At 44.9% G+C, this 17,191-nt stretch overlaps 1 protein-coding gene across 1 annotated transcript in view; it reads left to right on the top strand.

Moving 5' to 3' along the window:
- Positions 1–17,191, top strand: part of LOC126412336 (nose resistant to fluoxetine protein 6-like) — a 270,762-nt gene that overhangs the window by 194,461 nt on the left and 59,110 nt on the right. Inside the window, exon 10 of the mRNA XM_050081879.1 lies at positions 8,388–8,535. Coding sequence (XP_049937836.1) covers positions 8,388–8,535 — 148 coding nt within the window. The remainder of the gene's footprint in view (positions 1–8,387; positions 8,536–17,191) is intronic.

Raw genomic sequence — 17,191 nt, 5'->3', positions numbered from 1 at the left:
GTCTGCGATCCGAACAGCCTTTTACAGACGCCAACACCTGGTTGCCGTCTTTTTTGACTAATGCAAAGCTTACGACACGACCTGGCGACATCATATCCTAGTCACATTGTATGAGACGGGTCTCTGGGGTCCGCTCCCGATTTTTATCCAAAACTTCCTGTCGCTCCGCACTTTCCGTGTCCAAGTTGGTGCCTCCCATAGTTCCCCCCGTATTCAGGAGAATGGAGTTCCGCAGGGCTCCGTATTGAGAGTCTCTGTATTTTTAGTGACTATAAACAGTCTAGCAGCAGCTGTAGGGCCGTCCGTCTCACCTTCTGTGTATGCGGATGACTTCTGCATTTCGTACTGCTCCTCCATTACTGGTGTTGTGGAGCGACGCCTACAGGGAGCCATTCACAGCCACGAAGTCGTGTTCATGCACTTCTGTCGGCATCGTACCGTTCATCCAGAACTAGAACTTTCGCTTAATGACGAGCCACTCATTCCGATCCTTAAGACTGGTTTTCGACGCTCTATTGACTTGGCTTCCTCACCTTCGTCAGCTTAAGTGGAAGTGCTGGCAGCACCTCAATACCCTCCGCTGCCTGAGCAACACCAACTGGGGTGCAGATCGCTCTACACTGCTGCAGCTCTACAGAGCCCTTGTTCAATCCCGCCTTGACTAAGGGAGTCTGGTTTATGGTTCGGCGGCGCCCTCAGCGTTGCGTTTACTCGACCCAGTGCACCACTGCGGCGTTCGACTAGGGATGAGAGCTTATAGAACTAGTCCGGTGGCCAGCGTCCTGGTGGAGGCTGGAATCCCTCCATTGAAAATCCGACGTGCGCACTTGCTCGCGAGTTATGTCACCCACATTCGTAGTTCTCCTGAGCGTCCGAATTACCGTCTCCTTTTCCTACCCACGGCAGTTCATCTCTCGTATCGGCGGCCCAGGTCAGGGCTAAAGATTGCGGTTCCCGTCCGATCCCTTCTGTCTGAAATGGAGCCCTTCCCTTTACCACCTCTACTTGAGGCCCATTCACGTACACCTCCATGGTGTAAACCTACGCCGAAGCTTCGTCTGGACTTTTTGCATGGCTCTAAGGACTCCGTCAAGTCCCTGCTCTCTGCTGTCACTTCCTCTCGATTCATGACGTGTTCCGGGGCTCTGAAGTGGTTTATACCGACGGCTCGATGTCTTATGGTAATGTTGGCTTCGCCTATGTCCACAGAGGCCATATCGAACAGCATTCCTTGCCCAATGGCTGCAGTGTATTCACTGCAGAGCTGGTGGGCAAATCTCGTGCACTTGAGTACATCCGTCCATGCTCTGGCGAGTCGTTCCTTCTCTGTACTACCTCCCTCAGCAGCGTACAAGCTATCGACCAGTGCTGTCTTCGCCATCCTTTGGTAGTGACCAACCAGGAGTCCTTCTATGCATTGGAACGGTCCAATCGTTCAGTGGTGTTTGTCTGGACCCCTAGTCGCGTCGGAATCCAAGGAAATGAACTTGCCGACACGGAAACCGCTTCTGGATCGTACCTGACCTGCGTTCGTTATAACGCCGCAAGGGTTATCAGCTTTGGGAGACGGAATGGCATAATCTCAGTCCGCACAACGAACTGCGAGCCATTAAGGAGACTACGAATTTGTGGAAGTCCTCCATGCGGGCCTCTCACAGGGACTCTGCGGTTCTCTGCCGGCTCCTCAGTGGCCACGCTTGGGACACACACGACTACCTCCTGCGCCGTGAAGACCCGCCTCAATGTCGCCGCGGCGCCTGGTTGACAGTGGCCCACATTCTGGTGCACTGCCCTACTTTGACTGCCTCGCCACGAAATCTTAGGTTACCAGACTCGTTGCCGCTAATTTTATTTGACAACGTCTCATCGGCTGATTTAGTTTTATGTTTTATTTGTGAGGGTGGGTTTTATCATTTGATCTAAGTTTTAGCGCATGTCCTATGTCCCTGTGTGTCCGCCACCCTAGCGCTTTCAGGATGGAGGTTTTAATGTGTTGCAGAGTGGCTGGCTTCTACTTTTTATTCTCATGGTCAGCCAGCCATGGTAATATGCTTTCTTGTTTTAACCTCTTCTTGAAAGGAAGATATAAGATGAAAGTCAACAAAAGCAAAACGAGGATAATGAAATGCAGTCGAGTTAACTCGGGTGATGCTGAGGGAATCAGATTAGGAAATGAGACACTTAAAGTAGTAATGGAGTTTTGCTATTTGGGGAGCAAAATAACTGATGATGGTCGAAGTAGAGAGGATATAAAATGTAGACTGGCAAAGGCAAAGAAAGCGTTTCTGAAGAAGAGAAATTTATTAACATCGAGTCAGGAAGTCGTTTCTGAAAGTATTTGTATGGAGTGTAGCCATGTGTGGAAGTGAAACATGGACGATAAATAGTTTGGACAAGAAGAGAATAGAAGCTTTCGAAACGTGGTGCTACAGAAGAATCCTGATGATTAGATGGGTAGATCACATAACTAATGAGGAGGTATTGAATAGAATTGGGGAGAAGAGGAGTTTGTGGGACAACTTGACTAGAAGAAGCGATCGGTTGGTAGGACATCTTCTGAGGCATCAAGGGATCACCAATTTAGTATTGGAGGGCAGCGTGGAGGGTAAAAATCGTAGAGGGAGACCAAGAGATGAATGCACTAAGCAGATTCAGAAGGACGTAGGCTGCAGTACGTACTGGGATATGAAGCAGCTTGCAGAGGATAGAGTAGCATGGAGAGCTGATCAAACCAGTCACGGGACGCAAGAGCACAACAACAACAACAACAACCTGTTTCTTGCGTCTCTCTGTGTTTTTCTTGTCCTCTTTTGTTCCTTGTAGTGTTTGTTGCCTTTCTGGCGTTATTGTCGTTTTTCCTTCCTTTCGTTTTTGTGCTCTACTTCTCGTTTGTTTTATTCTTTCTCTTGTATGATTGTATTAACAGGAACAAGGGATCGATGACGAAGCAGTTTGGTCCCTTTGCCCCCCCCCCCCCTAACCTTTTAAACCAACCAATCGGGATCTTCGGCATTCGCGGGAAAGTGCTTTATCAACCATGTTACTCGAGAACTACCCATGGCTCGTCCTCAAAGTTGCAGCTCCACCAGTACCTCATCTCGTACCTTCCAAATTTCACAAAAGTTCTTATGTGTAGCTTGCAGTGCAAACAATCCTAGAAGAATGTCCAAAAAATATCAGATACCTTTTCCTCGTGAACTCTGAGGTCTTCTCCACATTCTGGTAGATTTCTTTGCTGTTGAGAAGTTTCCAGCTGGTCTCAAGCTGGACCGCATCCATAGTTTTTCGTAGCATTCTGCTTTCCATGATTCTCATCTTGTAAGTTCATCGGGACGCATTCATTGGTGTATAGGCATTCAGCTTTGAGAACAGCACGACGGTAATGTAATTTAGCATTCCAGGAGGTGCACCTTTTGTTGTGAAAGCTTTTAGTCGGCCTATATACTCTCTCATTTTTTGAGGCCCGACGGCATATCGCAGCTTTTTCAAGTCCGTTTTCTTGTATACCCGAGTTCTCGAATTCGTTTATCCCCGTAATCTCGCCTGTCTCTGAAGAAGTTTCGGATCGTAATTGTCATTCATCATGAAATTGGTCTCTTCTATCGAGATCCTCAGTCCATGCTGCTGGCGATCCTTTCTAGGTGGTTGGTCTGGATGGTCGATTCTTTCAGGCTTTCCAAGTGTATCGCAAAATCATCCGCAAAGGCCAGGTAGTTTAATTCCTCCGATTTTTTCCGACTGCAGATCGGGCTTATTCCTTTATCTTCAGATCCAAAGTCTCACAATCTTATATTTGAATCACGTTGGTAATGTAGAAAAATCCAGTACAAAATTGTATTTAAGAAATTGATTATTATATAATAACCTGTAGCTAAAGGGAGATCAAAAGTTTCCTTTAGAATACCGTTAATCTAGAACCGGTATTCCCATAAGGCAAAACCACCGTGAGCAGTGAGGCAATCATCCCACCAACGCACCGGGTTGAAGATATCTGTTTGGTAAAACAGGGAGTTCCTGCTGCGTGAAGAAGTCCGTAACTGTATGCTGCACATCCTTATTCGACAGGAATTGTCGGCCCTTCAAGGCCTTTTTTTAGGGACCGAGAACGTGATAATCGCATGAGGAGAGATCAGAACTATAGGGTGCGTCTCCCACTTGAGTTGTAACTTCTGCGTTACGAGATTTGTGATATGGGGATGTGCGTCTTGTGTCGAATCGCGACCAGCATGGAACATGACGCACGTTTCCACAAAGGTGGTTTTCAACAGACATGTTACCCCACACACTTTCTTCATTTCCCGATGGACGTCTATCAGTGTTTTTCCTTCGGTAGCCAAAAAAGAATAGCAGCATGTGGGTCCTGTCTGGACGCATTTAGTAATATCATCGCCAAAGTTCTGGTGTCCGTATTTACCTTACACACGTCGGAAAGGCCCGAATGCCACATTAACCCCTCTCCTACACGTCAGTGCTTATACAATGAAAAGCCAAAGAAACTGATATAGGCGTGCGTATTCAGTTACAGAGATGTGTAAACAAGAAGAATACCGCGATGCGGTAGGCAACGCCTATATAAGACACCAAGTGTCTGGTGCAGTTGTTAGATCGGTTACTGCTTCTAAAATGGCACATTATCAAGATTTAAGTGAGTTTGAACGTGGCGTTATAGTCGGCGCACGAGCGACGGGGCACAGCATCTCCGAGGTAGCGATGTGGTGGGGATTTTTCTGTGCGACCATTTCACGAGTGTGCCGTGAATATCAAGAATCCCGTGAAACATCAAATCTACGACATCGCTGCGGTCGGAAAAAGACACTGCAAGCGGGATCAACGACAACTGAAGAGAATCGTTCAACGTGACAGAAGTGCAACCCTACCACAAATTGCTGCAGATTTCAATGCTGGGCCATCAACAAGTGTCAGCGTGCGAACCATTCAACGAAACATCGTTGATATGGGCTTTCGGAGCCGAAGGCCTACTTTTGTGCCCTTGATGACTGCGCGACAGAAAGCTTTACGCCTCACCTGGCCCTGTCAACATCGACATTGGACTGTTGATGAATGGAACTATGTTGCCTGGTCGGACGAGTTTCGTTTCAAATTGGATCGAGCGGTTGGATGTGTACGTGTATGGAGACAATCTTATGAATCCAAAGGCTCTATAATGTTGTGGGATGTGTGCATTTGGAGTGATATGGGACCCGAGATACTTCTAGATACGACTCTGACAGGTGATCGTACGTAAGCATCCTGTCTGACCACCTTTATCCTTTCATGTCACGACTGTGCATTCCGATGGACGTGTGCAATTCCAACAGGATTCTGTCTCACCTCACACGTCCGAAATTGGTACAGAATGGCTCCAGGGACACTCTTCTGAATTTAAACGCTTCCGCTGCCCACCAAACTCCCGAGACATGAACATTGTTGGGCATATCTGGGATGCCTTGCAACGTTCTGTTCAGAAGAGACCTCCATCCCTTCGTACTGTTATACAGATTTATGGATAGCTCTGCATAGTGTCAGTTCCCTCAAGCACTACTTCGGACGTTAATCGAGTCCATGCCACGTCGTGTTGCGGCACTTCTGCGTGCTGCCGGAGGCCCTACACGACATTAGGCAGGTGTATCAGTTTCTTTGGTTCTTCAGTGTATAACCGCACCGGCAATAAGTTGCATATATACTGCAACAACACCCTCAAATGAAACATTTTGATCGCTCTTTATATTTATTTAAATGTAATCCTGACGGATTTTTCATAAATTACCTGTACAATATAAGGAAGATATAAGTTAGGTTCGATTGATCAGTATTTGTATACAGGGTGTCCCTTTTATCCTGACCACTCTAAATAACTGTTTGTCCAGATGCAAATTACAAAATGTGTTAAGGAAATGTTCTTTAGCCGTCAGGGGGATATCAATCAGCATGATTGCCTTCGTTGTAACTTTGTTTTCTCAAAGATGTGAACTGCGGTATGACTTTTTTAAATTGCACCGTGTATTTTTGATTCGGTAATTCGTTTCCGCTCCTAAAGACCTATTCAAAAATGTATCTACTCACACAACTCTTCAACTGACGATGGTTGACAGAACGACGGGTGTGCATTCTACTTATGTTTACGTTTTTCCTCTGTCAATGTCAGCACGTGGATGTGTTCCATTACTCCGAGTACCTGCGCTAAGCACTGGGAGCGTCAACGTCAATGTTGTGTTACGTAATTAATAACGTTGTGTTTCAGTGAAGGGAAAATGTAAACATAAGTAGAATGCACACCCGTCATTCTGTCAACCATCGTCAGTTGAAGAGTTGTGTGAGTAGAGTGTACACCAACGAAGAGAAGGTAGAAATGCAACTCATCTATGGGGAATGTAAATTAGCAGAACAGTAATTGCAATACTGTTTTCTTATGTACGGTTACATCTAGTACAGTAGTTTAGTCCTTTTAAATACCGTTGTGTAGAGTAGGCATACAGTAAAGGCTGTCCTTCCTACAAACTGCATCGACTTTACGTTTCTTTTATTGTTGTTGTAGGTAGGCGAAATGCTACGCAGGCAGCGGAACTACACAGATAGCGATATCCTGGAAGAACCCACCTTCCCGACGGATGTTTTCTCGTCTTATCGCGACGCTTCAGGAACCGGGAAGTTCCAACCCACGACAACGCAATCGTCGTAGCACTCTTACAGACGAAGCTGCCGAAGTTATTGTTCTCGCTTCCGTTGCTATGAATCCACATGTGAGCACACGACAGCTTGAGCACAAAATTGGCATTCCTAAAACCAGTGTACATCGTATTCTTACACGTCTCCGGTTCTATCCTTACCATGTACACCTACGTCAAGAATTCCATGCGAATGATTTCCAGAATCGTGTACAGTTCTGGCAGTGGGCACAGCAGTAAATCCTCGCCAACCCGAACCTCTTCTCCAATGTTCTATTTACCGATGAATATTCCTTCTCAAACAAAGGACAGGTAAATACAAGAAACATGCATATTGGTCCAGCTACAACCCACGATGGATTAGACGGGTGGAACATCAGCGTCAATGGAGAGTTAACGTCTGGTGTGGGATGCTTGGTACTACAATTATTGGCCCTTATTTCATCAATGGTAGTCCAAATTAGCGTATGCCAACTTCCTCAAACGAATTCTTCCTCCTCTTCTGAATGAAGTTATGCTAAGAATCAGAATGCTTATGTGGTGTCAACACGATGGATGTCCAGTACATAATGCCTTCCTTGCATGTCGTGTTCTGAACCGAAGGTACCCTGCCAGATGGATTCGTCGAGGAGGAACAGTTACTTGGCCTGCTAGGTCTCCTGATTTAAATCCTGTGGTCTTTTTTCTTTGGGAATACATTAAAGACGTTTTCTATCGCGATATTCCAACAACTCCAGAGGACATGCAGGAACGTATCGTGCTTGCTTGTAATTCTCTTCAGCAGGCAACACTGGAAGCAGTAAATAATTCTTTCATTCAACGAGTGCAGCAGTGTATCGATGTCCAGCGTCACCACTTTGAGCACCTTTGAAAGTTCTGCTCCTGGGCAATGGTACCGGAGGGTCAAAGTCAATTTTGTGTTATGTTTTTACTTGGTTTTCATTTGTTTTCTGACAACTCCAGCAAGTGGACGAGTCTGTGATCTCGGGCTCAAAGTCAATGTTGTGTTATGTAATTAATAACGTCGAGTTTCAGTGAATGGTACAATGTGTTACATTTTTGAATAGGTCTTTAGGAGAGGAAATGAATTACCGAATAAAAAATGCACGGCGCAATTTAAAAAAGTCATACTGTAGTTCACATCTTTGAAAAAACAAAGCTACAACGAAGGCAATCATGCTGATTGATATCCCCCTGATTGCTAAAGAACATTTGCTTGAAACATTTTGTAATTTGCATCTGGACAAACAATTATTTACGATGGTCAAGATAAATGCAACACCCTGTATATCTTTTAACTGAAGCTGTGTTTTTTTTTGTTTTTTTTTTTTTTTAATCTGCAAATGTTGGAAAGTCCAGCACATGTTATTTTTACTTCTTTCTTCAAAATTAGTAAAGATGATATTGCTAACCTATTGTGCTAGCGAAAAAGCATAATATGCCACTCCCATTTAAGGCACATATCTCTATGAACATGCACAACTTGTCGAAATCCTGATATAATTATCGGATCCTGATATGCAGCACATAACATATTGGATCAGAAATTCTATCTTGAGAACTTTGTTTTAAAATTTGGTAAATTTGCAAATGAGTGTTTTACCAAAATAATATGTGGGATCATTTACTCCTAAGAGAAACAGTACTTCAAACGAATGGTAGCTGTGCGACTTGGTTGCCTGTGCGCTGATAACTGTGAGCTGTGATTTGTTGTGCCAACAGGACACTGCGCAGGCTGAGCTACGACGAGACATTCCTGCAGTCCTACGTTCCGGCGCACATGAGCGCATCGCCATACGTCGCGGGCGTCATTGCTGGCTACGTGCTGCATCGCCGGCAGTCCCAAGCACCTGGCAAGCGTCTGCCGAAGGTCAGTACAGCAGCGAGGCTCTGTTCTCGGGCTATTTTGTCTAACATCAAAATGTAGAGTGTACTCTACGTCCAACCAAAGTCTCCAGCACAGCCCAGTTGAGACATTAGACAAGCATTAAAACCGAGCTCTATGCACACGGCTACGACACTGAGACTATGTTTACATACGACAGCACATTGTCTCTCTCCCAGTATCACAGGAACACTGAAATTACATCACATTGACTTAGCAGCAGTGACATGAAATGTATTCGCAATAGCGAATGTGGACTACCATCAATTGTATAATATACACACCAAAAAAAGTTTTGCATCACCTCGGTTCCGAGAGTTCCGGAACCTGTACAGAAATCTGGAATAGAGATCAACACAAACATCCTTTCCGCCCTTTTTATTGCTCATGAAACCCACACATTGCATGTTGTACCACCATACAGCGAGACCATCAGACGTCCACATTGCTGTACACGCCGGAAGCTCTAATACCCTTTAGAACGTCCTCTTGCATCGATGCATTCCTGTATTCGTCGTGCCATACTATCCACAAGTTCATCAAGGCACTGTTGGTCCAGATTGTCCCACTCCTCAACGGCGATTTGGCGTAGATCCCTCACACTGGTTGGTGGGTCACGTCGTCCATAAACAGCCCTTTTCAATCTATTCCAGACATGTTCGATAGGGTTCATGTCGGGAGAACAAATGGCCACTCTAGTCGAGCGATATCCTTATCCTGAAGGAAGTCATTTACAAGATCTGCACGATTGGGCGCGAACTGTCGTCCATGAAGACGAATGCCTCGCCAATATGCTGCCGATATGGTTGCACTATCGGTCGGAGGATGGCATTCACGTATCGTACAGCTTTACGGCGCCTTCCATGACCACCAGTGGCGTACGTCGGCCCCACATAATGCCACCCCAAAACAACAGGGAACCTCCACCTTGTTGCACTCGCTGGACAGTGTGTCTAAGGCGTTCAGCCTGACCGGGTTGCCCTCAAACAGGTCTCCGACGATTGTCTGGTTGAAGGCATATGCGACACTCACCGCTGAAGAGAACGTGATTCCAATGCTGAGCGGTCCATTCGGCATGTTGTTGGGCCCATCTGTACCGCGCTGCATGGTGTCGTAGTTGCAAAGATGGACCTCGCCATGGAGTCAAGTTGCGCATCATGCAGCCTACTGCGCACAGTTTGAGTCGTAACACGACGTCCTGTAGCGGCACGAAAAGCATTATTCACCGTTGTGGCGTTGCTGTCAGGGCTCCTCCGAGCCATAATCCGTAGGTAGCGGTCATCCACTGCAGTAGTAAGCCTTGGGCGGCCTGAGCGAGTTCCTGTCCCTCTGTATCACCTCCATATCCGAATAACATCGCTTTGGTTCACTCCGACACACCTGGACATTTCCCTTGTTGAGAGCCCTTCCTGACACAAAGTAACAATGCGGACGCAATCGAACCGCGGTATTGAGTGTCTAGGCACGGTTGAACAACAGACAACACGAGCCGCGTCCCTCCTTCCTGGTGAAATGACAAACTGATCGGCTGTCCGACACCCTTCGTCTAATAGGCGCTGCTCATGCATGGTTGTATTCATCTTTGGGATGGTTTAGTGACATCTCTAAACAGTCAAAGGGACTGTGTCTGTGATACGATATCCACAATCAACGTCTGTCTTCAGGAATTCTGGGAACTGGGGTGACGCAAAACTTGTTTTGATGTGTGTAGAATGACGACAGTGAAAAATTGTGCCGGATCGGGAGTCGAACCCGAGTTTCTCGCTTATCACGAGCGGTCGCCTTATTATTTGGCTATCCGAGGACGACTCCATGCAACCATGTGTCCACAACCTGCACTCGTACATCCATTACATACAGGGTGTTACAAAAAGGTACGGCCAAATTTTCAGGAAACATTCCTCACACATAAATAAAGAAAAGATGTTATGTGGACATGTGTCCGGAAACGCTTAATTTCCATGTTAGAGCTCATTTTAGTTTCGTCAGTATGTACTGTACTTCCACGATTCACCGCCAGTTGGCCCAATTGAAGGAAGGTAATGCTGACTTCGGTGCTTGTGTTGACATGCGAATCATTGCTCTACAGTACTAGCATCAAGCACATCAGTAAGTAGCATCAACAGGTTAGTGTTCATCACGAACGTGGTTTTGCAGTCAGTGCAATGTTTACAAATGCGGAGTTGGCAGATGCCCATTTGATGTATGGATTAGCACGGGGCAATAGCCGTGGCGCGGTACGTTTGTATCGAAATAGATTTTCAGAACGAATGTGTCCCGACAGGAAGATGTTCGAAGCAAGTGATCGGCGTCTTATGGAGCACGGAACATTCCAACCTATGACTCGCGACTGGGGAAGACCTAGAACGACGAGGCTGCAATGGACGAGGCAATTCTTCGTGCAGCTGACGATAACCCTAATGTCAGCGTCAGAGACGTTGCTGCTGTACAAGGTAACGTTGACCACGTCACTGTATGGAGAGGGCTACGGGAGAACCAGTTGTTTCCGTACCATATACAGCGTGTGCAGGCACTATCAGTAGCTGATTGGCCTCCACGGGTACACTTCTGCGAATGGTTCATCCAACAATGTGTCAATCCTCATTTCAGTGCAAATGTTCTCTTTACGGATGAGGCTTCATTCCAACATGATCAAATTGTAAATTTTCACAATCAACATGTGTGGGCTGACGAGAATCCGCACGCAGTTGTGCAATCACGTCATCAACACAGATTTTCTGTGAACGTTTGGGCAGGCATTGTTGGTGATGTCTTGATTGGGCCCCATGTTCTTCCACCTACGCTCAATGGAGCACGTTATCATGTTTTCATACGGGATACTCTACCTGTGCTGCTAGAACATGTGCCTTTACAAGTACGACACAACATGTGGTTCATCCACGATGGAGCTCCTGCACATTTCAGTCGAAGTGTTCGTACGCTTCTCAACCACAGATTCGGTGACCGATGGATTGGTAGAGCGGACCAATTCCATGGACTCCACGCTCTCCTGACCTCAACCCTCTCGACTTTCATTAATGGGGCCATTTGAAAGCTCTTGTCTACGCAACCCCGGTACCAAATGTAGAGACTCTTCGTGCTCGTATTGTGGACGGCTGTGATACAATACGCCATTCTCCAAAGCTGCATCAGCGCATCAGGGATTCCATGCGACGGAGGGTGGATGCATGTATCGTCGCTAACGGAGGACATTTTGAACATTTCCTGTAACAAAGTGTCTGAAGTCACGCTGGTACGTTCTGTTGCTGTGTGTTTCCATTCCATGATTAATGTGATTTGAAGAGAAGTAATAAAATGAGCTCTAACGTGGAAAGTAAGCGTTTCCGGACACATGTCCACATAACATATTTTTTTTTTCTTTGTGTGTGAGGAATGTTTCCTGAAAGTTTGACCGTACCTTTTTGTAACACCCTGTATATTCACGTACAGGAGAGATATTTTACTTGGAAGTCGCTTGCCCCGTATTGCAGTTCGTGTGTTATTGCAAAATACGATGCTAAGTTCCTTCGGACATGCATGCATGTCCGAAGGGTTCGAGTCCCTGTCCGGCACAAATTTTCACTGTCGTCATTCCGTCATAAAGTTGATGGCAGTCCATATTCGCAATTGCAAAAACATTTCGTGCCTTTCGTAACGGCTGTAGTCTCCGCAGTGCCTGTTCCTTCAGACATCTATGCAACTTAGACAGGGGACGGAAACAAATTGAACTGCTGAAATACCAAAGCCACTTTTAGCTATAGACAAAATATGCTTAAAAACTGCCCTTGAGGTAAAGGGACACATAACGATAATCTGCCACGTTATTTAAGTTCTGCTATGTGCGCAAAGTAATGACACTGCTATGTCTAAGGTCTGACAAATATTAAAGAGTAAAAATACATTTAAAATTGGCTAGGGAGCTGAGGACATAAATTTTCATGGCATTGTCAAACCAAGTCAAAAGATGCCATTCAGAGGAAATGACTGATGGACAGTGGCCTTCCCGGAGAAGTGACTGATAGTACTCCCGGGGTTGACGAAGATAATAGCCGTGTTATTGTGTATGTAGTGAAAGACGGAAATAGTGATGTATATGGAAAATATGCAGAGCTCTCGTATAGGTCTTTGGTACACCACAGCATCTGGAAGAGCTGCAGTATCCACTGATACGTTGGTAACAGTTGTGCTACTCATAATGCATTTCGACTGTGTCCTCTATAGATTAGTACCCTGTCAGCCCGTGTTTTATTCGTAAAACGAACATTGTACAACAATAAAAATTTGCCAAGAAATAGGAATACCCATTCACCGATTTGATACTGCAGAACTAGAGTTATCTGCCAATTTTCTCTTAGGTGCGCCGCGGGCCAGGCTTACAGAGGAATTGCGGTTCTTACTGACAAGAATTTGTGCAATGCTTTCTTCTATAATTATGACTGATAAAAGGTACAGGTAGGAAATTAAAGTCTATTAGAAGTGAAATTGTTGCGGTTCTAAGAGGTTTTGAATATAGAAAACACAGATTGTACTATAATGTTTCGGTGGGGCATAACAGATCACCGAAGCTTTTGCATTGACTGTGTTATCCATCCACAGCATCGAAATAATGAGAAGAATAAAAAGCCTACAATGTACTCTGAATCTGGAAACCTTGAAACTGGTGTTGTAAAGTGAATGAGCCACATTTCGTACAGTAACAAAAGTGAGAATGAGCACTTTTTTCTGTCTTATGTTCAGGAGTGATACTTGTAGAACTTTGCTAGCGTTCTTATTAAAAAAGACACTAGCACTCGAAAGAAACGGAGACATAAATCACAGCCAACGTTTTCTTATTCAGGTTTTCCGTGAATTTCTCAAATACCCTCAGTCTGTCTTCCTACAACGACCTCACGTCCCTTCACCTATCAGTATTTGTGCAACTGAAGTACTGCTCTGTGTCTAGTAACTTCAATGTCAGTTTTAACTTAAAACCCTAATGATCAACAGGATCTGTAACACAATCCTGTCTCAGAAATTTTAATGGAACTCACTCGTGGTGCAGTCAGTACAGCTGACAAACGTGTGCAGACAGCTTCTGTTAGTGAAATAAGTGACGTAGCAGCCGTTAAGAAGACCATTCGATAGCGCTGGGACGCGTATTGACAATAAGTAACTCCGTATTGTGTGGTGTTAAACGAACAGAGTACTATAATAAGTGAGAGCTACCAGGTGTGATGACGAGGTGATGTGAATTCCAGAGTTGAATACTCAGTGAAACTGAAAGGAGCCGTATTCTATTGGATGGATCAGAAGGGGGAGAAAAAGAAAATCCCTCTACGGTAGCGTCAGAGGAGCTGGGTCCATGTGACCTGGCCACTTTCTATTTACGATGAGGGGATCGATAGTCCAGGCTGGAGCTCTGACGTCAGTGGGCCAAATGTCAAATTCAGGGGTAGTGCAACAGGTGGAACCTGCGAGAGAGCTGAAATCAAATACGGGCAACCCTACAGCGAATGCTAATTCTGCGAGAAAAGGAGAACGAGACAATGGCGCGATATTTGGACGGCATACGAAAATTGTTGCAAACAGACGCCCTTTTGTTTGACTCTAGTAATGAGTTCTATGCTCAGTTCCTACAAAATTTATTGTTGGCAAGTTGCTCCTGTAACTCTGTTCTTTAGTGGGAAAAAAAGCGAATTTACGGCGTATCGAATCAGATTTGTAACTGGATTCAGAACTTCCATGCACACAGACCTAAACTCGTCGTTCTTAACGGGTCGAACTCGACAGATGTTGAGATAATCTCCGGAGTACGCAAGGTGTGTTTTAAGGCCGTTTAGAGTATATAAAAATGATCTAGAGTATAATTTCGAAAGCTGCTTGTTGCTGTTCGCGGACAATGCTGTTGTCAATAGGAATGATGGAACGCCAGAAGACTGTAGAGAAATTCCCGCGGAAGATCGGCGATGGTGCAGGGACCGGCAGTTGACACCGTAAGTAAATAAATGTTAGGTACTGCGCCAGAGCCCGATGGAATCCCTATCAGATCCTATACTGAACTTGCGTCAGAGTTAGGACTTCTTCTAACCACAATCTATCATAGATCCTTCGAAAAAAAAAGTGCCGTGTAGTCGGAAGAAAGCAAAGGTCACTCTCTACAAGAACGCTAGCAACAGCGACTTAAAAGCTACCGTCCAACATCAATGACATCCATTTGTTGTAGAATCTTAGAACAGATTTTAAGTTCAAACGTAAGGAGGTACCTCGAACAGAATGACCTCCTCAATGGTCATGGAAAACCAGCTCGCATTTTTCTCACATGACATGCTGAAAGCCATGGACCAAACCAGTCAGATAAATTTATCGATTTCGGAACAGTATTTGGCTCAGTACCACATCTACCCATATTATCAAAAGTACGATCGTATGAGATGCCAAACGAAATTTGTGACTGGGTTGAAGATTTCTTGATAGAGAGGACACAGTGTGCTGTCTTGGATGGAGAGTCATCGGCAGATGTAAAGTAACTTCGGGAGGGCCCCGGGGATGTCTGCTGTATGTTAATGGTCTTGTAGACAATGTTAATAGTTGTTGGCATTGTAGTCTTCAGTCCAAAACTGGTTTTATGCAGCTCTCCAGCCTATTTTAAATGCGCAAGCCTCTTCACCCTTGAATAGCTACTGCAACATACATCCCTCGGAATCTGCTTACTGTATTCACCTCTTAGTCTCCTCTACGATTTTTACCCGCCACGCTTACCTGCAGTAATCACTTGATGCCTCAGAATGTGTTCTACCAACCAAACTCTTCTTTTAGTGAGGTTGTACCACAAATTTCTCTCCTCCTCAATTCAATTCAGTACCTCCTCATTAGTTACGTGATCTGACCATCTAATCTTCAACGTACTTCTGAAGCACCACATTACAAAATCTTATATTCTCTTCCTGTCTAAATTGTTTATCGTCCATGTTTCTTTTCCATACGTGGCTACACTCCACACAAATGCTTTCACAAGGACTTTCTGGCACTTAAATCTATAATCGATGTTAACAAATTTCTCTTCTTCAGAAACGCTTTTCTAGCCATTGTTAGTCTACATTTTATATCTTCCCTGCTTCAACTATCATCAATTGTTTTGCTTCTAAACTCAGACTATTCGCAGATGATGTAGTCATCTATAATGAAGAATTGTCGGAAGGAATCTGTACAAATATTCAGTGAGATCTTGTTAAGATTTCAAAGTGGTACAAAGATTGGCACCTTGCTTCAAATGTTCAGAAGTGTAAACTGAGGCACTTCACAAACCGAAAAAACGTGGTTGCCAGGACTATAAAATCACTTACGTTATTGTACAATGTCTGTGCCGACAAATGTGACGTATAAAGGTTTGACTCGGTCCTGGCGGCTCGCTCGTATAGCTCGCGCTAAGCGGGAAAGCCAGGTTCGAGTACTGGTACGGCACAAAATACTATATGTCACCGGTAAATAACACAGCAGAAGTCAATATCGATTCGCAATTTGCGAATCAAATTTCGTAATATACAACAGCAATGACAAACAGTTAATCGGTTAATTCATACAATTACCTAAGTGAAACACTTTGTAGGGATATGAAAATCAACGATCGCATAGGCTCAGTCGAGCGTAAAGCAAGTGGCAGACTTCGGTTTATTGGCAGAATACTGTGGAAATGCAACAAGTCTACAAAGGAGACTGCGTGGTAAACAGTCGTGCGACCCAATCTAGAATATTGCTTAAATGTGTGGGGCCCGTACCAAATAGGACTAACTGGGGACATCGACCGTATACAGAGAAGGGCAGCACGTATGATCAAAGGTTTGTCTGACGAGCGGAAGAGTGCTACAGAGATGTGGAAAGAACTGAACTGGCAGAGACTTGAAGATGGACGAAAGCTATTCCGAGAAACTTATAAAGTTTAAAGATCCGGCTTTGAATGATTACTCTAGGAATATACTACAACCTCCTACATAACGCTCTCATAGAGATCGTGGGGACAAGATTAGATTAATTACAAAAAATGGTTCAAATTGCTCTGAGCACTATGGGATTTAACTTCTGAGGTCATCAGTCCCCTCTAACTTAGAACTACTTAAGCCTAAATAACCTAAGGACATCACACACATCGATGCCCGAGGCAGGATTCGAACCTGCGACCGTAGCGGTCGCGCGGTTCCAGACTGTAGCGCCTAGAACCGCTCGGCCACTCCGGCGGCCAGATTAATTACAGGTCGCATGGAGGCATTTGAACAATCTTTCTTATGTATGGAACGGGAATAAACCATAATAACAGGCACAGTGAAACGTACCTCTGACATACACTCCACAGTGGCTTGCAGAGTAGGCTTATAGATATAGATGAATCTTAAGGAAATGCAATTCATTTACGAAAGAAGGAACCTAAAAACAATTGTTCCATCGATTTTTGAGTACTGATGGTCGTTATGGTACCTTCAACAGGATGGATTAACAGAAGAAACAGAGAAGATACAAAGAAGGGCGGCGCACTTCGCCATGGACTTGTATAGCAAGCGTGAGAGCGTTACGGAGAGCCTCAACAAATTCCAGTGGCGGACATTCCAAGAGAGGAGCCGTGCATCACAGAGGGGTTTACTGTGGTTTACGTGGTATAGACGTACATGTA

The sequence above is a fragment of the Schistocerca serialis genome, chromosome 7 (assembly GCF_023864345.2).
Source record: "Schistocerca serialis cubense isolate TAMUIC-IGC-003099 chromosome 7, iqSchSeri2.2, whole genome shotgun sequence".
Lineage (NCBI taxonomy): Eukaryota > Metazoa > Arthropoda > Insecta > Orthoptera > Acrididae > Schistocerca > Schistocerca serialis.
Note: the sequence above shows the minus strand (reverse complement) of the source record. Positions and strands in the feature narration are given on the sequence as shown.